The sequence below is a fragment of the Herpailurus yagouaroundi genome, unplaced genomic scaffold, assembly GCF_014898765.1.
Source record: "Herpailurus yagouaroundi ecotype Mexico unplaced genomic scaffold, PumYag 222, whole genome shotgun sequence".
NCBI classification, from domain to species: domain Eukaryota; kingdom Metazoa; phylum Chordata; class Mammalia; order Carnivora; family Felidae; genus Herpailurus; species Herpailurus yagouaroundi.
Window position 1 is genome coordinate 10,783,226 of NW_024412453.1, and position 22,225 is coordinate 10,805,450.

Genomic DNA, 22,225 nt, shown 5'->3' on the forward strand with positions numbered 1-22,225 from the left:
TTTATTTTTGGGACAGAGAGAGACACAGCATGAACGGGGGAGGGGCAGAGAGAGAGGGAGACACAGAATCGGAAACAAGCTCCAGGCCCTGAGCCATCAGCCCAGAGCCTGACGCGGGGCTCGAACTCCCGGACCGCGAGATCGTGACCTGGCTGAAGTCGGACGCTTAACCGACTGCGCCACCCAGGCACCCCGAGGCAGAAGTTTCAAGAAGAGTGCAGAGAACTCCCCTGTAGTCCCCACCCAAAGTCACCAGTTGCACTGATTGACATGTTGCCACATTTGCTCCCGAACGCAACACGTGCTTGCCCTGCATGTGTGTGTGTGTGTGTGTGTGTGTGTGCGCACATACGTGTATGTGTGCAGTTACTCACCTGAGCTGTTTGAAAACAGATTGCAGACCTCATGTTCCTTTACCCCTAAATGTTTCGCTGGCTGTGTGCTTGGCTCAAGGACATTTACTGCCTTGACCACAGTCACAGTTGTCAACATCGGCAAATTTAACGCCGTTGCGAGCCTATGAACCAGATTCAGTCTGTGACTTTATTCAGATCTCACCAATTGGCCCACTAGTGGCCCTTTCACAATAGAAAGGCAGAGTTGAGGTCCCAGATCCCATCCCAGATCACCCTTGGCCTTAATTGTTATGTCTTTCGAGTCCTCCTCGATCCCGACCAGCCCCTCATTCTGTCTTAATTTTTCATGACATTGACATTTTGGAGGAGCACAAGTCTCAATTTGGGTTTATCTGATGTTTACTTTTGAGATTAGATTCAGATGATGCACTTTTGGCAGGAACCCCGCGGAGAAGTGAGTGAGTGCCCTTCTGAGTGTATGGTTATCAGGAGACACAGGACGTCTGTCCCACTACTGGTGATGTTAACTTTGATCTCTGGCCTAAGGTGATGTCTACTGGGTCTCTCCACTGTAAAGTTCCTGTTTTTCCCTTTATCACCTGCCGTTGTGATCAAACTAGTTTTAGTATTTCATCTTTCAAAAATCTACTTTTTTATGTGAATTTACTTTTTTATGTTTATTTATTTTTGAGAGAGAGAGAGAGAGAGAGACAGACCATGAGCAGGGGAAGGGCAGAGAGAGAGAGGGAGACACAGAATCGGAAGCAGGCTCCGAGCTGTCCGCACAGGGCGCCACATGGGGCTCAAACCCATGGACCGTGAAATCATGACCTGAGCTGAAGTCGGACGCTCAACCGAGTCACCCAGGCACCCCTATTTAAATTTATTTTTAATGTTTATTTATTTGTGAGAGTGAGAGAGACAGCGTGAGCGGGGGAGGAGCAGAGAGAGAGGGAGACACAGAATCCGAAGCAGGCCCCAGGCACTGAGCTGTCAGCACAGAGCCCAACACAGGGCTCGAACCTGCGAGCCATGAGATCATGACCTGAGCTGAAGTCAGAAGCCCACCTGACTGAGCCACCCAGGCGCCCTTATGTAAATTTATTTTTAAATTTAAAGGGATGTTTATTTATATCGCTGAACACAGAAAACCAACATTACTAGGCATGGATGAAAAAGTGAGTGCCAAAGTCATTAACCTCTGGCCGCATACCAAAGCCAGCTAAAGGCCTGGGGCCTCTGGGCTGCTCTTTGTTATGGGAGACCAGCCACTGTCTGGTAAGATAGGGTAGGGGTCGCACCTGCGGAAAGGCTCATGCACATTAGATGAGAGCGTGAAGGGGCGTGTAGTCAGATCCTGAATGACGCTGACAGTGTTGATGGTGTGTCAGACCCACAGGGGACTCGGCCCGGGGCCTTCCCCTTTCCTCCAGTCCTTGTCTCCTCTTGGGGGCCAATTACCAAGGAAGATATGTCTGTTTGGGTGGCCTTTGAAGCAGCCCTGGGTCAGGCACCCGGTGAGTCGAGGCGGCGATGCTGGTGCCCTCACAGCTGTCATCCCAAGCCTGGGAGTGGCTGGGAGCCACTTCCGACTTCCGGTTCCAATCACCACCCCACCACCCCCTCCGAGGGGAAGGCTTCATTCCTGGGATTCCTTCCTGGCCTTGGCTGGGTGGTTAAAAATAGCTGCCTCTCTCACGTCTCCTAGCTTCCCCTAAGCGTCACCCATGAAGCAGGCAGGGCTGGGCTCATTAGCTCCACTATACAGGGAGGGAAACTGAGGCTTGGGTATGGTTAGTGACTCAGCCCAGATACCCAGCTATGAGGTGGCCAGTTGGGCCTCCTAGCCTCGCTCCCAGTGCCTCCTTGACGTTCTCTGTCACTCTTGGGCACCTGCTACTTTTCCCTTAGACCAGAGAAACCAGGCTGAGGCTGCTTCACAAGCCGGGGGTATCTGGCTAGCACTAACCGTTGCATTTTCATAGTATTTTTTTTTTTAGCATTGCCTTTGGTGTGTGACGAATGATACTGTTTTTTATTCATGAGAGTGACATAAAGGTTCCTTTAAAAAAAAAATTTTTTTTTTAAAGTGCATTCATTTAAAATACCAAATAAATAATACTCCAGGCAGTTCTTAGGCAAGACTCGAGGGCAAAAGTTGCCATGTCTTAGGACCAACCAACTGGAGACGCATTTTGGATCAAGAATCATCACAAAACTGACAACTGATGAGTGTCAGCATCTGGCACATGAACCAGACCTGGGTTCGAGAAACCGACCCTTGCTTCTCCAGAACGCTGGCTTCCCTGGGGGACACGGACCCAAGCGGCTTCTTCTTTCTGAGCCCCTTCCGGCCGTGAACTCTTGGACCAGACAAGGCAGAGGTCCTTCTGCGGCACAGCCCGTCACTGAGGCCACAGCGGAGACGCAGGGCGTTTTGGTTCTGGGTGACATCTGTCTGTAGCTGCTTTAATTGGTTGGTTGGTGAGCAGTGGGTTTCCGGTAGGGGGGGTCCTTGGAGGACGACAGGGCTACTGTTTTCAGAAGGCCCCCAGCACGGAAGAGGTGCCCTGCCTGGTGTGTTTTCTACCTGGGAAGTGATGGAAGGAGGGGAGGGGCCGCTACTTACCAATGCCTTGTGTATCGTAGGCATTCCACCAATGTGATTTCATAGCCTCACCACAAACATTCCAGGGAGGTAGGCCCTGTCCTCTGGTTTCAGATGAATAAACAGGCCCCGAGAAATTAAGTTAATTTGCCTGAGGTCACACGGCTAGGAGGGGGCAGAGCCTGAATCCCCACAGATGGGCCTTGCCCTGACTGCCCCTGAGGAAGCCCGCAGGATGGCTGAATCGAGAAGAGAAATCTCCTTTCAACACGTCCAGGGCATCGCCCCACCAGCGCCCTCAAGACACAAGGGCCATTTTCTCACTTAAGCCAAATGCCAAACCAGGCGGCTTCTCCACCGAGGTATCGAGCTGACACATTGTTCTTAAAATGGCTCAAGTGCCCAGCTGTCATTCTTAATGACAGAAATGAGTCAGCTGGCCACTCCCTCTGTCCGGATCCAGGGAGTAGCACGGAATGAAAGGTTACAGCTTCAGAAAGAAAGAAAGAAAGAAAAAAAAAAAAAAAAAAAAAAAAACAGCCATTGGCCAATGAACTGTCCTGCACTAAAGATACTAGAAGGTTGGAGAACGCCCTGCCTGGGATTCTGCAAGCCGAGGCTCCAGGATGCTTTCAGCCTGAGGCTTTGGGTGCCCTGGAAGAAGGCGATGAATGAACCTCAGATCAGACTGCGGAGGGGAGGTTCAAGTCCTGGCTCTGCCCTCTGCGAGCTGTGTAGCCTTGAACAAATTGCTGAACCCTCTCTGAGCCCCATCTGAAATTCCGGATGATGAGCCTGCTTGGCCCCATCTCCGGAGGTGCTTCTGAGGCGTAAATGAGCTAGGACCTGCGTTAAAGCGCATAGCACGAGGTAGAGTTACCACCTGTCGTTGACATGCTCAAGATTCTCGTTGAGGGGCTTGCTGTGAGGCCAGACTTGCAAGTTAAGGAACCAGGGGATCTTTAGCAGCCACGGCAGGTGGCAGAGATGAGTGGTCTCAGGACACCCTCCGGAGGACACACAGACCTGGGCTGTCCTCAACTTGCTGTGTGACTTAGGGCAGGTCACTGCCCTCTCTGGGCCCTTTGTGGAATGAGTGGGACCGACTGATCAGGGTCTCTCACACCCCATGTGACACCACCAACAATCACTGCCGTAACGTCTGAACTGTTATTTGTGTCACTGTTTTCTTTAAACGAGCTCTTTTTAAAGTGAAGTGATGTCCCGGAAAGACCGGACCCGTATATTCCGATCAGAAGTGAAACCCAGCAACATTTGCCATAAATAGGTGACCCTGCAGATAGCACAGTGAAAACAGAGCCGTGGTGAATACAGCTGGAGCCGGTGCCTGTGGAGCCCCAGGCCTGTTCAGATGGGAGATTAGCCCGTGTGAGAGACACAGGCCAGCCAGACCGCCACTTGCCTGGACTCTGTGCTGGTGGTAGTCACCAGGATTGGGAGAGGAGTGAGTCCCCGTCCTGGGGGGTGACTGTGTGCTCTGACATCCTGTTCACACAAGTCTGAAATGGGCTTAAGTATGATCCCCGGTGTTGGAGGGCTCTGGAGTGAGCCCTGCTCTCAGGAGCACCCCCGCAGGGAACCCTAGAGGTCCCTCGGAGGGAGGGGAAGCCAGGGACACCTTTCTAGACGGCTGAGCTCCCCAGTACTCTGGCCACACCCCTGTCTTCCCTTCTCCATGCCAGGTCCAGTGGGGAGGGGGGGTGGGGCCCCAGTACATGAGGACTTGGCCTGTGCCATCAGTGGGAGCTAGGGAAGTGGCAGAGCAGTGGAAGGATGTGTTCCCAGCTGGCCTCTAGAATCTGGCAGAGAACCCGAGAAACTTTGCAGATTTGGCCCCTCCCCCTCCTCCACCAAGGCCTGCCTTCTTGCTCCCTTCCCCCACCCCATAGGAACCTGGGGGGAGCACGGGTCTAGGACCTGCCGTGCTCTCATCGCCAGCCCGCCCGCCCCCCACCTGGCGTGTTCTTCATGCATGGCCTCACCCAGACTCTGGGCTCCATCTGTCCCTGTGCTCTGTCCTGTCTTTGACCTTCGGCTGCAATTGCTCACAAGGTTGTGTCTCAAAGGCATGACTGCATTTATCACGGGGTCCCCAGCCCCCGGCTCAGGTCCTGGCACACAGGATGTGTGAAATTAGGTAGGGTTGAAAAAATCTCCAGGGGCACAAAGCCCTGGGGAACTGAGCATCCCAGACAAGTTACTTACTGTCTCTGAACCTCAGTGTCTTCATCTGTAAAATGGAATCATAACAGTGTGTCTAACAACTCCAGGAGTTGTTAGAGCTGAATGAAATGACTTAGTGCCATAGGCCATCTTGGGCATGCTGTCCCAGGAGTGGACCCTGGGACAAAGATTCAAGGGCAAGTCGCTTATTTGGGAGGTGATCCTGGGAACTACTGGTAGGGAGTGAGTCGGTGAGTCGGGAAAGGGTTGTGTCATCCAGTAGGTCACCACTGCAGGCCTGGGCTCAGTCCTGCTCAGGGACTCTGGGGGCCAATGTAGGGACAAATATAGCTCAGTCGCCTCAGCTGTGGAGTGCAGGAGCTGGGGTATTGATTCACCACCTTCCTGGCCATCACTGGTTGGAAGGCAGCTGTGGGGGGACCTTGGCTTTGCCTGCGGGACACCAGGCAGCCCTCGGGCAAAGAGGCAGGTCAGCATGCCCTGGAGGGGTGAGTGGAGGAAACAAGCGAGGCACCCGCAGCCTCCGCCCTGGGCTCGTGGCACTTAGGTGGCTGCTACCTCCTGAGCTTTTACTGATTGTGATTGTTGTTGTTACATCCAGTGCCAGCTCCGCCTGTCACAGGTGTGTGACTTAGGCAGGTCACTTGGCTTCTCTGAACCTTGGGGAGATGCATGGTTCTCAGTGGAGGTGGTTCTGCTCCCCCCAGTGACCCTTGGGAACGGGACAAGGGTACATTTTTAGTTGTCGCAGTGCCCGGGGGTGCTACTGGCATTTAGTGGTCAGGGACCCCGGGGGGGGGGTGCTGACAACCGTCCTGCAGGGCCCAGAACGCCCCCCTCCACCTCAGAGAATTGTTACACCTCACATGTCGGTGAACCACAGTCCGTGTCACGTGTTTCGCATAGAAGGTCTATCGGATGCGTGACGGCATTTGCAGAAGTGAGCCGGCAGAAATGAGGCACGGAACTGGGGCAGGAGGGCAGGTGGGGAATGGAAGATGCCGCAGAGACGCCGCCACCCCGCCGGACGCAGAAAGCGGAGGCTACGGGAAACGGGGAGCCGCCGAAGGGCCTGGCCGCGAGGATGATGCCATGTCCTCGGAGGACGAGCCCGGCGGGGCTGCGGAGTAGCTTGGCGACGGCCGCAGCCTTCCCGTAGCCTGCGTCGCATTTTCCAGGCGGGGCGGGAGGCGGGGCCAAGCCCCGCCCACGACCCGAGCCTGCTGGGCTGCCCTGGGGCTCAAGTGGGCCAGCAGGCTCTGGGTGACCCCTGAGCAGGCTGCCCTCCTTCTTCGCGTCCCGATCCCCCTCGTCCCTCCCAGGGTGGACAGTCCTTCCTCTCCAAAGGGAAATTGCCCTGGTTCTCCAGTCCAGGCTCCTTAGAAATCAGGCGAACTTATTGTTACAAAGTTATCAGTAATGGGACGCCGGGGTGGGGGGTGGGGCGCTCAGTCGGTTAAGCGGCCGACGTCGGCTCAGGTCATGATCTCACGGTTGGTGGGTTTGAGACCCGCTTCGGGCTCTGTGCTGACAGCTCGGAGCCTGCTTCTTATTCTGTGTCTCCCTGTCTCTCTGCCTCTCCCCCACTCACGCTCTGTCTCTCTCGAAAGTAAATAAACTAGAAAAAAAAAAAAGGTATTAGTAAAAGTTGTAGGAAAACACCCCCAGCCCGAGTCTGGAGCTTCTGATGGTTTCTGAATGCAAGAGATGGGGGAAGGCCTCCCTGCCCTCCTTTGGCCTCCCGGGGCCTGGAGGTTGGACCCAGATATACCCCCAGATGGGTGGCGGGCCGTGCTTCTGTGCCAGTAACACCCCTTTTCCCTTCTCGTTAGGCCTGCTTCCCCCGAGAGCTCCGTGCCAACAGAGAGGTTTCTGTCCGGACCCAGGAGGGTGGGGCAGAGAGATGGAGACTGAGAGCCGAGGCCCGGAAGGCCTGTACCCCTGTCCCCAGGGAAAGGCAGGGGCATCCGAAGACCTCCCCCACCCTCAGCGTCGCACAAATGGCCTTGCCTTGGCTTCTGACCTTCGCATTGGCGATGGATGTTTACAGGAACCCAGCCAGAGTCTGCCTCCCCGCTCTTCACCCCCGACCGCTCCTGCTTCTCCACACTTCATCTTCCGAGAGGATGCTTCAAACTGCAGACCCACTGCGGAAGCCACTCCCAGCTCCGTTGGAGGCCAGCGGAGCCCAAAGCTTGGCCAGGTTTGGCCCCGAGGCTGGTCTTAGATGCAGCGACTATTTCAGGGAGTAAGTCAGAAGGAAAAGAAGCCAAGGATTGTGTCGGGGGCGAGGGTCGGGCTTGACTTATTCGTTTCCAGTTGCTCGTTCTGCATCAAGTCGCCAGGACTGATCCGTCATGCGGGGGGGTGCCTCGCTGCTCCGCTGGCCAGAAATGTTTTTGCAAATGTGAGCGGTATGAATACTTGATGTCGATAAGCCTGTAAAAGCAATACTTAGGAGGCTGACTTCTTTCAATTAAAAAATGTATGCAACCAACTCCAGCCTGTGGGGGCCCTGCCTATTTTTGGGTTTTTTTTCTTTGAGATTAGGGAAAGCAGCCCTGATGCAGGACCCCGTGCTTGACAAAGGGGCAGAAGAGGCCAGGCTTCTCCAGCTTGGGGCCAAGCTGGGCTGGCGTGGGAGTCCAGGCGGAGAGGCTGGGCCCAGCCTGCGGGGCGTGGTGGCCCGGATCCCAGAGACGCACCCAGAGACTTGCGCTAGGGATGATGGAACGAGCACGGGGAGGGAAGGAGACACCATCACGTGCACACCGTGTTAAGCAAGGTACAAGGATTGGTGCATTGTGTGGGTGGGGACACAGGTGAGGGGGGGTCAGGCCGCCCGCAGATCTTCAGGGAAAAGGCAGCTACAGCGCCCCCTGTCTCCCTGTGCTGAGAAAGGGCGCCAGGGAAGGTGACCAGGACATATTTGAGAGACCCAAGGAGAGACGGGAGCCTGCGAAGGGAGATGCTTTCATGGGGCGAGAGACCGGAGGGGAAAGCTGAGGATTTATTCAAAAGATGCAGTAGACGTGGAATCAGGCCATCAACGCACAGCATGACTCCAGACAGATGCCCCGGCCCCTTCTCCCACCCAGCGAGTGGCGCTCTGGGAGCGATTCCAGCATGCTGTGCCCATGCCTGTGGACACCCACTCCCCCAAGGAAAGCGGAAGGCAGGTTTGCCTCCTGACTCCCTCCTCTACAGGGGTGTGGCCTTAGGCAAGCCACTTCTGAGAAATGGGGACAGTAATTTACGTACCTCATAACGTGACTTGGTGCTGATTACCAAGGTCCCCACTGGGCTCCCATGGCTCCGTATCGGGAATCCCAGCTTGGCAAGCAGAGCCCACACTGGTTTGCAGCCCCCATGTGCCCGCTTGTCCAGGTGCCTTGGTGCAGTGCACAGACCGCCCAATCACACCAGACAGCCCTACCTGGGGAGTTTTTTTTAATTGACTAAAATACATGACTTCCCAGAGCAGGCACCTTGAGCATTCTATTGAGTATGCTACCGTGCCCTCAGCAGATGTTTGTGGAATGAAAAAAGGAAAGAAAGCAAAGTGGTGAGGATCATTCATTCCACAAACATTTACTGAGCACTTACTATGTTCAGACACCTTGCTGGGTGCAGAGGACAGAGCAATGAACACAGCAGACAGGTGACCGGCCCTACTGAAGCCCACATCCCAGAACAAAAGCAGACAACACAACAAATAAACATGAAAAACCAAAAACATGAAAAGACCAATTTGGAGAGTGGGAGTGAGGGGCATCTATTCAATAGGGTGGTCTGGTAGACCTTCCTAAGGAGCTGCTGTCCTTTAAACGGAGTCCTACAGGGTCAGAAATTGTCCCAAGGGCCAGGAAGAACATTCCAGGCAGACGCAGGAAGAAAACACATATTCCTATGTAATAGGGACAGCTAACAAGTATTGAGCTGTATGCCAGCTCTTGTCAGCATATTAGCTCCCTGGATCTCTGCGCAACCTGCATGAAGGGGATGCTGTAACTATGCCCACTTTTCGTATGATTAGACTGAGGCACAGAGAAGGAATCTGCACAAGTGGTGAGCTGGGCACTGAGCCCAAGCAGTCTAGCTCTGGGGGTCTGTGCTGCTGGCCCTAGACCGTGGTCCCTTTGAGCAGGAAGGGTTTCACACAGTATTGGCACAAAGTGATCATTACCGATATTTATCGAACACTTATTATATCCCTTGCACGGTGATAAGCACTTTACATGTATCAGCTCATTTAATAAATGGCAGCTATCATTCAAGAGTCCGAACGACGAATAATCACGGCTTCTGATGGGAATGTGTCATCTCTGAACAGACCGAAAGCAGTGGGTATGATGGTGCCCCTCCCCCCGCCCGGCTGAGGGGTGCCAGCAGAGGCCTGCACTGGGGTGGGGGGGGGTGGCTCAGTGCTCACCCCTGTAGCTATACAAACGGGAGCCCGTGGATGGCATGCAATCCCCAAATGCCGGGACCCCCTGAGGAATGATGCCCCAGCTATTTAAAACCCAACCCTGGGGGCACCTGGGTGGCTCAGTCGGTTGAGCACCCGACTTTGGCTCAGGTCATGATCCCGCAGTTCGTGAGTTCAAACCCCGCATCGGGCTTCCTGCTGTCAGCGCAGAGCCCGCTTCGGATCCTTTGTCCTCCTCTCTCTGTGTCCCTCCCCCACTCGCACCCTCTCTCTCAAAAACAAACAAACAAAAAACCTGGGTCACAACGCCTGGTGTCCTTTGCAGCTGGGCCGAGAAAAAAGGCCTCCACCTCTTTGCAAGGACCGAATCCCTCTGACCCTCCTAACTCCTGCCCCCCAACTTTGGGAAACAGAGAGTTGGGACCCAGGCATCAGGGCTGGTGCAACTATAGCCGAACAGACAGCTCCCCCTGCCACCAGGAGAAAGCAGACTTCTCCTGAATCAGGACTTCTGACCAAGTGGGTCGTGCTCCAGCAAAAAAGCAACAGCAAGAGCCGAGCTGGCAGCGCTCTGTGCAGATGGCAAAGCTTCTGGTTCCTTCCAGGCTCACCTCGGCCAGGGCAGGATTGCAGCTTGACTGAGGAACGGGTCCCAGCATAGAGCAGAGGAAAACATCCCCTCTGCAAGGCTTATGGTGCTTCAACTTACTGATCCCCAAATAACAAACTGTCCACCAAAGCTCAGGATGCCGTAGAAAGATCCTTTCCAAATAGACAGGACTTGGGGCCCACGTGGTCTCTGCTGGGGGTGCTGCGAGGAGTGGGGGGGCTGTAGAACCCTGGCCCCTGTCCTACCGAGCAAAGAATAAGGAGACAGTGATGCTTTGTGACTCCCAAGTCTGGGTTATAAAAAGGATGCTTCTCCCTGTGGTCCATGGTTCCTGTCCCTGTCCCTGTCTCTCTCTTCGGTTTTGGGTGATCGCCCTTCGGCACAGCCACTGTGCTAGGAGGAAGTCCAAAGCAGCCCGCGTGGAAAGGTCCTCCTCGGGCAGTTCCTTAGAGGAACCAAGACCCTAGGCCCCCGACCCCCAGTCAGCACGGAGTGACCGGGCCTTCAAATGATGCCAGCCCCGGCCTTCAAGCTGCCCCAGCTGACACTGAGTGGGGCGGAGACGAGTTGTGCACCAACCCCCCCCCCCACCACAGCGCACATAACAGGCGTGTGAGCAGAGTAAACGTGTGTGTTGTTTTAACCCACAGCATTTTGGGGTAGTTTGTGATGCATTTAGATAACCGAACAGCGGGCACCCCCCACAACGGCGATCGTGGTAGAAACTCCAGCTGTGGACATGCCTGTGAGATGCAACGGGCCCTTTATCCTGTAGTGAAAAAATGACCCAAGAAGTGAAGGCCGAGAGGCAGGTGTGGTTCTGGCCCACTCCCCTCCCCCCACCGTTAGGGCACGGTCAGCTCTTTCCGGCTCAAGTCCGGTGTGTCTGGCCGGGCGGAGCTTCGACCTCGACAAAGTTAGTGCAAAACAGTGAGTCCTGGAGACGGACAGCAGCTGCCACAGACTCCCCGCCTGTCACAGGGAAATCGGCAGGTGGGGCCAGCCGCCCGTGTCCTGAGAGCACCCGGCATCCTTGTTAGGAGAGCAGTGCAGAGAAGTGACTTCTCCCCAGGCGGACAGGGACCTGGGGAGGCAGAGATGTGGCCGCCTCAGTCCCTCACTCCGGCCCGGCCACGGCTGCCAGGAGCGTCCTGCGGGATGCCTCAGGGCCCCTGGGTGGCCTGCGTCACCACCGGTCGTGCACCCGTCCGTCGGGGCCGGCATCGACCTGGGCCCCGCAGGAGCCTGGAGCCGGGCCTGGGTCCGTCCGCAGAGCAGGCCAAAGGCCTTCCCAGAGCTGGGTGGGGGCCGGCCCTGAGCCGGTAGGGCCGGGCGCCAGGATGCTGAGGCTCACGGGCGATGGCCCAAGAAGCACCGTGTCCACAAACAACCAGTTCAAGGTCCAGCGTGGTCGGCGTCCTCAGAGAACATGCTGTGAGAGGCCAGGAGAAGGGGTAGGTCAGAAAGCTTTAGACGGGGCAGCTTGACCCAGGATGGAGTGCTGTCAGGATGGGGGTTGGTGCCCGGGTGGCTCAGTCGGTTAAGCGTCCGACTTCGGCTCAGGTCACAGTCTCACAGTTTGTGAGTTCAAACCCCGTGTCAGGCTCTGTGCTGACAGCTTGGAGCCTGGAGCCTGGTTCAGATTCTGTGTCTCCCTCTCTCTCTCTGTCCCTCCCCGGCTCACGGCCTATCTCTCTCTCGCTCAAAAAAAATAAAAAGTTTAATAAAAAAGATGGGATGAGGTGGAGATGATGGAGGAGGGAGACCTCACAGGTTGGGGGAGCGCGGAAGTGAGGGGACCGTCATTGCACAGAAAAACCTGTAGAGCAAATGCCTGTGAGGACACTGCAGGACAGCCAGCAGGCTGAAGCAACAGGGTGGCTTGGGGACCTCTCGAAACTCTTCTCAAAGCTAAGGGCTGTGGGCCATGGACAGCCACCCCCACGCCCTGCCCCCACCTCCCACGCCTGGCCACAGGGAGGACGCCCAGAGCCCGAGTCCCCAAAGCCTTTAAAGTCACCTCCACCAATCGCAGGGGGACGCCCCAGAGGCCGCACGGTCCAGCTCCCACCTGCCGCCCCCGCCCACTTTTTACGGACTCGGACTTGACATCACACTGACCCCAGCAGCCCCCGCGGCTCTCCCCGTCCAAGCCCACCTCAGTCACCTTGTCCCGGGCATCGCGGAGATCACTTCAGGCTGATCCGCGAATCCAGCTGCTGTAGGTGTTCGTGGACGCCAAACGGGATGGTGGGCGTCCACATCCTGCGATGGCCATGGCATGCAGGGGCCGGGTTAGAGCAGAGACGGGGGCCCGGAGTCCCCAGTGCAAGCCCTCAATTCCCTCCTACCACCCTGAGGCCCCTTTCTTTAGACCTGGTTCTGCTAATGACTTGGCTGTGCGACCTCAAAAAGGTTAGTGAGCCTCTCTGTGCCTCGTTCTCCTCGTCTGTAAAGTGGGTCTCTTAAGATCTACCTTGGAAGATAGGAGTGATTCTGTACTGGAAGCGCCTTGGAACAGCATAAAGTACCGACACTGGACATCAGACATCGTTGGGACAAAACAATACATAAGTTGGAACCAAACTGCCACATTTTCCGGGTGCAAAATAATAGAAAACAAGTGCCTTCATAGCGTTCACCCTAATGCATTGGCCATTTTCAGGTACCAGCCGCCGTTCCGAGTGCTTTATACACCTAGATTATTTTAAACCTCAAAGAACTGCTTGGGGGTAAGCATTGTTCTCGCTCCCATTTTACAGACAAAGAAACTGAGGCCAGGTGCCACACCGGCGAGGGCCACAGTGGGATTTGAGCTCAGGGCTCACAGGAGGGCTGGCGGCCCTCTGCCCGCCGCGGGCTGATACTTACGCCAGCGTCTCCACGTGAGGGCACTTTCTCAGGCTGGCGGCCAGCTGCTGGGCCCCGGCGGCTGTGAACTTGTTATACTGGACACTGGGGAGAGACACCCATCCTAGGGTCTGGCCCCCATTCGGGGCTATCCAGCCCCAGGCCACCACGCTCTCAGCAACCAGACCTCAGCCCCGCCCTTCCCAGGGTGCCAGCAGGAGAGCCCGCAGCCCTGCCCCCGCAAGCCCCAGACCCCGGCCACCCACTGCCCCTGGGCATACTCACTCCAGCACCCGGAGGGACCCCATGTCTGGAAGCACGTGCGCCAGGCTCTCGGCTCCCATGTCACAGATGCAGTTGTTGTATAGGCTGCCAAAACAGAGGTCGGGGCAGGGGCCGGGGGTGCCGGGAGGTCAGGACCCAGGGGGATCCACACCCAGCTGGATTCCGGCCCCATTTTACGGAGGGGCAAACTGAGGCCCCGAGAGCGGAGGCTGCTCCTCTGGGGTCACACAGTGAGCCCAGGGAAGCAACGGGACTTTAGCCGAAGTAGCTTCCTGGCTGAGACTTCACAGGTTCAAATCCCAGCCTCGGGGCTTGCTGCCTGTGTGACCTTTGGCAAATGACTTAACTCCTCTATGACTCAACTTGCTCCTCCATAAAATGGGCATGAGTAATTGTGGGGAGGAATAAATGAGTTGTCGATGGCACAATACCCAGAATAGGACGGGCATGTGGAATGAACTTAATACTAGCTGTGGTTATTACTACGTCTGGGGCTGGGGAGGGGGCGTGGGCTCAGGATTATATGAGTGACCGTGGATGGTGTGACCAGCTGTGGGGATAGTAGGGGAGAGAAACACTCAGGGCCAGCTCGGGTTTCTGCGGCGTATCCCCAGCTGGTAAATAACATGATGGGTGTCACTGGTGCGATAAGCTGTGCCCTCATCAATAACCGTCTTTTTAACAAGCCAGGTCTGCCTTGGTCCTCATTTCAAGGCCACGACTTGGCCATGACTCAGCCTCAGGGCCATACCGCCGAGCTGCATGTAAAAAGCAGCAGGTCTATACTGCAGCAAAGTGGATTCAGGCTAAGCTCCAGCGCCCCCTGATGTCACAGGTTGGCCGGTACCGAGGGGAGGAAACAGGTAGAGGCTTTGCAGTTTCTTCCTGGGGTGGGTCATAGGACCCAGGAGGTTCCCTGTCTGCCCAAGGACAGAGGATTCTTCCCATATTTCACTGATGCCAAGATATGCACGTTCATATTTGAAGATCGTTGAGATCAGGATGTGTCTGATAATGAATGTTTAATTAGCAGCGTGTTGTCCTCTTCATGGGGTCTTACGGTGGATGGCATCTTAGATTGCGTAAAGGATGAGGTCTTTTAAAGTGGGAGATCAGAGATTGCCCCGATATGCCCCCATCAAAAGCCCCCTCCCGACCTACGAGGGCCTCCCTGCTCAATCTGACCTCCCCTACCTCTCCCACCTCATGTCCCACCCCGTGTCCCTTATTCCCGGGAGACACAGTGGCCCTTCTGGCAAAGACTCGAACTCTTTCCCACCTCAAGGCCTTTGCATCTTCTGTTACCTCCTCCCGGAATGCTTGTCCCTGAGCGACTCCCACAGAAAGGGAAGGGGCTCCTGACCTCCTGGGTGAATTCACTACTCCCATTGTACCCTCTTGGGCCCTTGTTTGTTTCCTTCCCAGCATGAGTCGCTAGTTTAAAATATTTGTGCCTATGCTTACTTATTCATTAGGCATGAATAATGCATGAATTTATTATGCACGAATAATATAATGCATGAATTTATTAGGCCTGAAGGCAAGAACCGTATCTGTTTTGTTCACAGCCGTATCTCCAGTTCCTGGCACAAGTTCTGACCCATGGTTGATATTAGAGGCAGTTACATGCCCTGCACAGCTCTAGGAAGTGCCAATCCCATAGACTGCAAGTTGCACAATATACGACCCACACAGCTGCACATGGCAACCCTGGCTGGAAGGATAAAAAATGGATGTGTCAATAACTAGATGAACCAGATACCATCTCCCTTGGCAACATGACTCTGGCTGTCTTAGGCGGGTGGTGAGGGCTGAGGAAGGAGCAGGAAACTCCTCCCAGCCTGGGGAGAGAGGAGAGAGACGGAGCTGAATGACTGGGGCTCTGGTCCAAGCTCCCCCACCCCCCAATCTGTCCTGGGACCATCAGGGAGCCAGGCGGGAAGTAATCATAGAGCAAGAGGTGCTATGCCAAGGCCCACCAGAAGGCGGCGGTGCAGGCACTGTGTGAGCAACTAGAGCCAGCCAAGGCTGCCTTCTAGAAACCGGCAGCCTGGGCAAAGGCTCAGTCCTGCCCTCCCCTGGGGAAAGAGGACCAGTATTTATGGTGCACCACAGCCAGGCACTGAACCAAGCCCTTTCCATAGGCCACTGGGATAGTACCCGTTTTCCAAAGGAGCCAACAGTCTCGCATGAGTAAGCAACTTGTCTAGTTTGCCAGGTGCTCTTTTCCCAGGACCTGCTATCCTGTCGTTGCGGGGGGGGGGGGGGGGCGGGGCATGGCCCAGCTGCAGGGGGCTGGGCTCATACTGGATTTTCGGTCAACCCCCCACCACCTACCACAATGGCAAGCCACGCAACAGTCTGCAGGAACCGCCTCTGGCCCCAGTGCTGGGCTTTGCACCTGCACAGAGCGGGGCTCTCAGCCCTCCCCCAGCCCGCCAGCTCAGCGCCTGGTCGATGGGGGAGAGGGGGTGCCAACTCACCTGAGCCTGAGGAGGGACGCAGCCAGCGAGGGCAGGGCCTCGGCGAGCTTGCCGGCGCCCACGTCGGTGATGTTGTTCTGGGACAAGCTGCGGGGACAGGACAGCAAGGGCTTAGCACCAAACTTGTGCCCACCCACCCCGGGGTAGAGCCGGGGAACTCTCGCCTCCTCCTCACAGGGTGGCCCGGAGCAGCAAACACGTGCCCATCTGCCTCGAGGACGGTCGTGGGGAACAGGCTGTGAATGGCGCTGTGGGTAATGCGCGCTCTTAATAAAGAGATACTGTTCTGTCCTGTGGCTGAGTGGGAGGCGAGGGTGAGAACCAACGAGAAAGAGATCACACTCCCCCCCCCCCCAAAACACACACACCTGTTCTACGATTGGATACCATCCCCCTTTCCCCTTTGGCCCACAGCTCCACACTGTAAGTGAATAAGTATTCGTATTGTTTACTGCCAGATCTGTTTTGTTCCTGACTGTACCCTTGTGCCCACATCGGTGCAAAGTACGTGCCAGGTGCTCAGTACGTAAGTGGGGAAAGATGACAGGAACGAAAGGTAGGACGGGGAGGGAAGGAGGGAGGTAGGGGGCGGGCAGGGAGAGAGGGAGAGCCAGCTTCCTCACAGTGTTACCTAGAATGCTATAAATTAGACGGGACGCCTCAGTGTCCCTGCATTCAAGGAAATCCCATAGCGAATCCTGCGGCTGTCCTGGGTCCTGATTATGAGGCGGCGCGTGCATAGACTTTGATGACAGTTTCAATAAACGACCATGTAGATTCTCCTACACTGTATCCATCCACTTCCCGAAACCCAGGACAGTTTGTTTGTTTTTTTCATAAATATTTATGGGGTGCCTGGATGGCTCAGTCTGTTAAGCATCCGACTTCAGCTCAGGTCATGATCTCATGGTTGGTGAGTTCGAGCCCCACGTCAGGCTCTCTGCTGTTCGTGTGGCGCCTGCTTCGGATCCTCTGTGCCCTCACCTCTCTCTGCTCCTCCCCCACACCCTCTCTCTCTGTCTCTCTAATAAACATTAAAAAAAATAAACGTCTGCTATTTTGGTAATGTTTTGGTGACAAATCCTAGTCCGTTTTTCCTCCTTCACCAGCCCCCTCCTCCCTGTCATTTTCTCTCCCTACGTGTTAATTATGTTCATCACTGTGCACTTCATAATTATAGATTTATTTGTTTGCTCACTCGTTTACTAGGAGATCCCTGAGGTCAGGGGCATTGTTTTGTTTAAAGCTGGGAAGCTGGGTCTCCAGGCCCTCCAGTGGTGCCTGCACAGGCACAGAGTGAGGTGCTCCTGCAGCATTTGCTGATTAAAATCTTTTTTTTTAATGTTTATTTATTTTTGAGAGAGAGAGCGTGAGTGGGGGAGGAGCGGACACACACACACACACACACACACACACACACACACACAGAATCTGAAGCAGGCTCCAGGCTCTGAGCTGTCAGCACAGAGCCCGACACGGGGCTCGAACTCATGAACTGTAAGAACATGAGCTGAAGTCGGACGCTTAACCGACTGAGCCACCCAGGCGCCCCGTGCATTTGCTGATTAAATTAGCACGATGCTCGAGCGCACGCGTGACTGCATCAGGGAGCAAGTGAATGACTGCATGGCTGGGTGGACACGAAAGAAAACAAAAGCCAAATGCCGCAGGAGGGGCAGCCCCGGCACTCACTTGAGGGTCTCCAAGGCCTTGAGCCGCGGGAAGGTGGCGGACAGCTGCTCGACACCCTCGTCGCCAATCTTGTTCTCGCTCAGAGAGTCCAGGCTGCAGGTGGCATCAGAGGGAGGAGCCGTCAGCCGGGAGCCTGGAGGCCAGCTGACCAGCAGCCCCCTCCCATGCCCACCACCCCCCATCTTGGACACGCCACAGGCAAACTTTTGAGAGCCGGTCTTCATCCCCCAGGGGCGCCAGCTGGCCAACAAGGGGACGAGGTTCTGACTCTCCAGGGACCTGAGTCCTTCCCGGCCCCCGCCCCCCCCCGCCTTCACCCCCGGAGGCCTCCTGAGCTTTGACAGCTGCCTTAACCTCTTGGGATCACCATTGTGCAAGGGGATCGTGCTCCCCGACGCCGCCTCCCCATGGGGAAGGTGGGAACAGCACGTGAGATCCAGGACGGAAGAGTCTCAAAGGTCATGAAAGGATTCCACTGTTTTGTTACTGGGGATTCTCATCCATAGCTTCCCTGCAGAGGGGGCCTCAGGCCATTCCCACCAGCTGTACTGAGGAGGCAGCAGGAGAGAGGGAGGAAGGGCCAGATACAGAAAGACTTTCTTTGCACACCTTCCTCGGGGCCAGGGTTTGGGGTTTTTGAAACCAGAGGTCGCAGGGAAGGTACCCGGGTCCATACTCACTCCAGATGCTGAAGGGAGGAAAAGGCCTCGAGGATCCTCACCAGCTTGGGAAAAGCCTGGGGGCCTGAGACGGGGCCCAGCCTAGGAGGCAAAGAGCAGACGTAAGAGCCTGGAACAGCCATAGCTCCTTAATTTGGCCCCAGGGTAGGCTGGAAATGGCACAGAAGGCAGGCTCACCCGAGGTCTCTTCCCCTTCCTGCCTCCCTAGGGCCTTCCCTCCCCTGACCCCCACCAGATGCCACCCAATCCCTTTTGTTCCAAAGCCCCCCAGGCCCCAAGAGGCCAGCTGGGCTCCTGGCCTGCGGACGTGGTTCCCACATTCTGGCCTGACAACCCACCAGTCCTGAAAAAACACGGCTTACTTATTTGCCATTACATTTTACTAACAAATAAAACTGTTTATGGAGCCCTTATTACGTGCCAGGCACATGCTGGATCCTTCGCTCAGATTCGATTTCATCTCACCCGCACAAGGACTCTGAGCTGAGGGCGCTTCTTAACCCCGTTTTACAGATGGGGAAACCGAGGCACAGAGAGGTTACCTAATCCACACAAGGTCTCACAGCCTGGATCGACATCCACGCCTGACCTCCAGGGAATGAGAAAAATAAAGACCAGAGGGCTGTTTTGTCCTGCTCTTAAAATACAAGGTTAAGCGTCCCCAGTGTGAAGACCGGTCTTTGATTCTGAAATGTCATAAAATGCCCCTTCCTAGAGAAAAACTTTTGCTTGTTTGAACGAACACCTCTGATAATGATGAAGAGATGGTAACTGAAATCTCAGTCTGGGAACCGCCAGCCTCACTAAAAGGTCATGAGGCGGGAGGAGTCCAAATTCTGATCTGAACTACGGGCGATACCACTTGGCTCCCGTGGGGCCTTGTGGGCAACTCCCTTCACCTCCGTCTCTGTGTCCTCAGAGTCAGCCCCCATCTCAAGAGCTTGTCGGAAGGATCACAGAATTCACGCATCGAATGTCGATTACGTGTCTACAGACATGTAACAGACAGAAATCCTGGCCCTCATGGAGATGACAGTCTGGGGGTGGGGTCCGGGGGGCAAGACGGATGAAGAAATCGGTAAGTTGTCTGGTGCGGGAGACACTAAGTAATACAGAGAAAAGTACAGCGGCGAGGAGGGTGCAATCGTACTTTGAAACATGGGAGTGAAATGGGCTCGCTCAGTGGAAACCACAAGGAAGTGAGAAAGTCTGGGCGTGGGGAGTGCAGATACCTGGGGAAGAGCATTGTGCGCAGAAGACACAGGCCGTGCAAAGGCCCAGAGGCCGGTTGGTGCCTAGTGAGGTTGGAAGCCAACCAGGAGACTCACAGGGCCGGAGTGGAGTGAGCAGGGAAGGCGGCCCGGGAAACTGACGGGTGGGGAAGCAGATGGGGGCCGAATCCGGGAAGAACCCTCTCCCCCAGCAGAACCCACGGCCTCATCTCCAGGCAGATGGGGCCTGCGTGCTATCTGGCACCGCGGCTGCCCGTCACACACCCGAAATAGGTCTTTCCTTCCTTCCTTCCTTCCTCAGAACTTTCTCGTGGCTTCTGGCCTCCAGGTGGCTAGTCTCCTGGTTCTGGGCCGTTCCACTTCACAACTCTTGTTCCCCAGAACACAGTTTCGGCCTCAAACTAGGGGCTTTTTATGCTGAAAATACTTCAAAGCCAGAAGGGGCCCTTGGTGATTGTTTTCATACATTTCCTCTTTTCAGCAACATTGTTGTCTCTGCACAAACGTGGCACCTTGTCTCTGTTCAAAACAAGAAATGCTTGGCTTTTTCTGGGGCGCGGGGGAGCAGAGACCACGAGGGGCAGGCTGCTTGCGGGGGACCAGCGGGGGGCCTTGGGCAAGTCGCTTAACCTCGCTAGGCCTCAGTTTCCTCATCTGTAAAACGGGGGAAGATAGTGACTAGCTCCCGGGTCACCTATGAAATGCGTTGAGGACACTGTAGGCGTTTAATAATTTCTTCCTAATCATTAGAGGTGACTTTTAGATCCCTAACCAGGATCGCCCACGAATTTAGCTTCTTCCTCTGTTGGGGCAAGAGCCCGACCGACCTGACTTCTGTAACTCCGGAGAGTTGACACCCTCTAGGCCTCAGTGTCTTCATCTGTACAATGGGGAGAGAGTAACCATGCCTGCATTCTGCATGGCCTCCCCGCCTGGCTCATTCCTCCTCGGTCCTCAAGCTTCAACCCTTCAGCCACCTTCTCTGCAAAGTCCCCTTTGACCTTCCCCTCAAATCTGTACTCCCAGTCCCTGAGTCACTGCCACTGACCGCAGGAGGTCATAATTGTCTATTTACACTAGACTGCAGCCTCACCGAGGACAGTAGCCTGGGTCAGTTGAGTATATCTGCCCAGTGAATGAACGGGAAGGAGGACGTTCACCGGTAAACGGGCCATGTAGCTTCACACCCGAGAAACTGCAGCCCCAGCCTTGACCGGCCAGGCCCCAGATGCTGGATGCTGGTGTCCAGAGGGGCGAGGCCAGAGGCTAAGAATGATCTGGGGGACCCATCTCCATCCGGGTGGCACAGGCCCAGCTAATGCTAGATGAGACGCCTCATGGGGACCCGAGACGATTCACTCCTTTGCTTACGCGAACTCGAGCTTCTTTAGATCCCGGACCGCAGGGAGTTCTCCAGCCGTATCTTCTGAAGAACTTCTTGTCCTGGAGAGAACGGGCGGGCAATGTTAACGGGGAGCAGGCTCCTCGCCTGTCACTGAGCCCCTAAGTATCGCAAGACGCCTGCCCCCGTGTCCCCGGATTCCCCAGAAGGTCTGCCTTCCTCGCGACTGTTGTGGTCCTGTTAGAGACACCTCAGAGGGGACGCCTGGGTGGCTGAGGCGGTTAAGTGGCCGACTTCCGCCCAGATCATGACCTCACGGTTCGTAAGTTCCAGCCCTGCATCGGGCTCTCTGCTGTCAGCACAGAGCCTGCTTCAGATCCTGTCTCCCTCTCTCTCTGCTTTTCTCTCTCTCTCTCAAAAAAATAAACATTAAAAACAACAACAACAACAACAACAACAAACCTCAGACCAGGACATTAGGAAGGATTACTGCAGGCTTCATGGAAAAGAGCCTCCGGGTAAGCACTTAACAATACCCAGCCCAGACAGCACGTAGTAGGTGCTCAAACAATGGATGTGGGCAGAATGAGAAAACGTTCTGTCCTCAAGTTTCCTCTGCCCCCTGGACCTTAGAGCTCTGTCATCCATAAAATGGGAAGGATCTGGGCCCCGGCTGCCTTGAAAGGTGGCCATCGATATCACTTCTGTTACCAGAAGGAGAAGGCAATTCCTTAACTCTAAGCAGGGAATCTCTCGCTGGCTTTGGCTGAGAATGAATGGGGTTCGTGGTGGCAAGTTGTGGATGGCACACAGCGTGATCGGTCCTGGAGGCTCCGCCCGGGGGGGGGGGGGGGGGGGGGCCCCGGCGGGGGGGGGGGGGCGGGGTGGCCGCTGCCTGGAGGAGGGCACAGGATGTCCCAAAGGAGAGGAGGAACACTAACGGCCAAGTTAATATTGGGTCCTGTCTGTCCTCAACCTGCATGTTCTGAGCCGCCTCTCATGCCTCTTCCTCCTCACCTCTGGATCTGCACGAGGTTGCCCAGATCTTCCACATCCTTCACGGACTTGGCCTTGAAAGGCTCGATGGTGAACTTCTCCTCCACCGCCCGGAGCAGCTTGGCCTCCCCACGCTGCTGTAGAGACTCCCACAGCCCCACCATGTCACTCAGCGCAGCCCTGTGGAGGAAAGGCCTCAGACCCAGGCACAAGGACCGGGCTAGACCATAACGGAGGGGCAGCTCCATGAAGGGACCTCCTACCCATTCAGATACCTTCTGTTCCTCAATTGCATCCCTACTTCAGGAAGCCCCCCAAGACCACTCCAGCTCTTATTGATTCCTCCCTTTTCTCAACTCTCCCAGTGGTTTTGTTTCCCTTTTTGCTTTGGCTACCAGGAAGCCCCGTGCTAAAATCTTGGTGGAACCACTACAGTGGTTTAGGACCTTACAGCTTG

The 22,225-nt window shown here is 55.5% G+C and overlaps 2 protein-coding genes across 2 annotated transcripts in view; one reads left to right on the forward strand and one right to left on the reverse strand.

Annotated features, from left to right (window-relative positions):
- The window catches only part of DEXI (Dexi homolog), a 21,046-nt gene extending 13,375 nt beyond the window's left edge, over nt 1-7,671 (forward strand). Inside the window, exon 2 of the mRNA XM_040459038.1 lies at nt 7,002-7,671. The gene's annotated coding sequence lies outside the window, so the exon portion shown is untranslated. The remainder of the gene's footprint in view (nt 1-7,001) is intronic.
- Nucleotides 7,672-10,821: 3,150 nt separating this feature from the next.
- The window catches only part of CIITA (class II major histocompatibility complex transactivator), a 46,756-nt gene continuing 35,352 nt past the window's right edge, over nt 10,822-22,225 (reverse strand). Inside the window, 9 exon segments of the mRNA XM_040459037.1 lie at nt 10,822-11,640; nt 12,367-12,473; nt 13,080-13,163; nt 13,344-13,427; nt 15,827-15,913; nt 17,519-17,611; nt 18,199-18,279; nt 20,802-20,873; nt 21,790-21,948. Coding sequence (XP_040314971.1) covers nt 12,398-12,473; nt 13,080-13,163; nt 13,344-13,427; nt 15,827-15,913; nt 17,519-17,611; nt 18,199-18,279; nt 20,802-20,873; nt 21,790-21,948 — 736 coding nt within the window. The 3' untranslated portion in view covers nt 10,822-11,640; nt 12,367-12,397.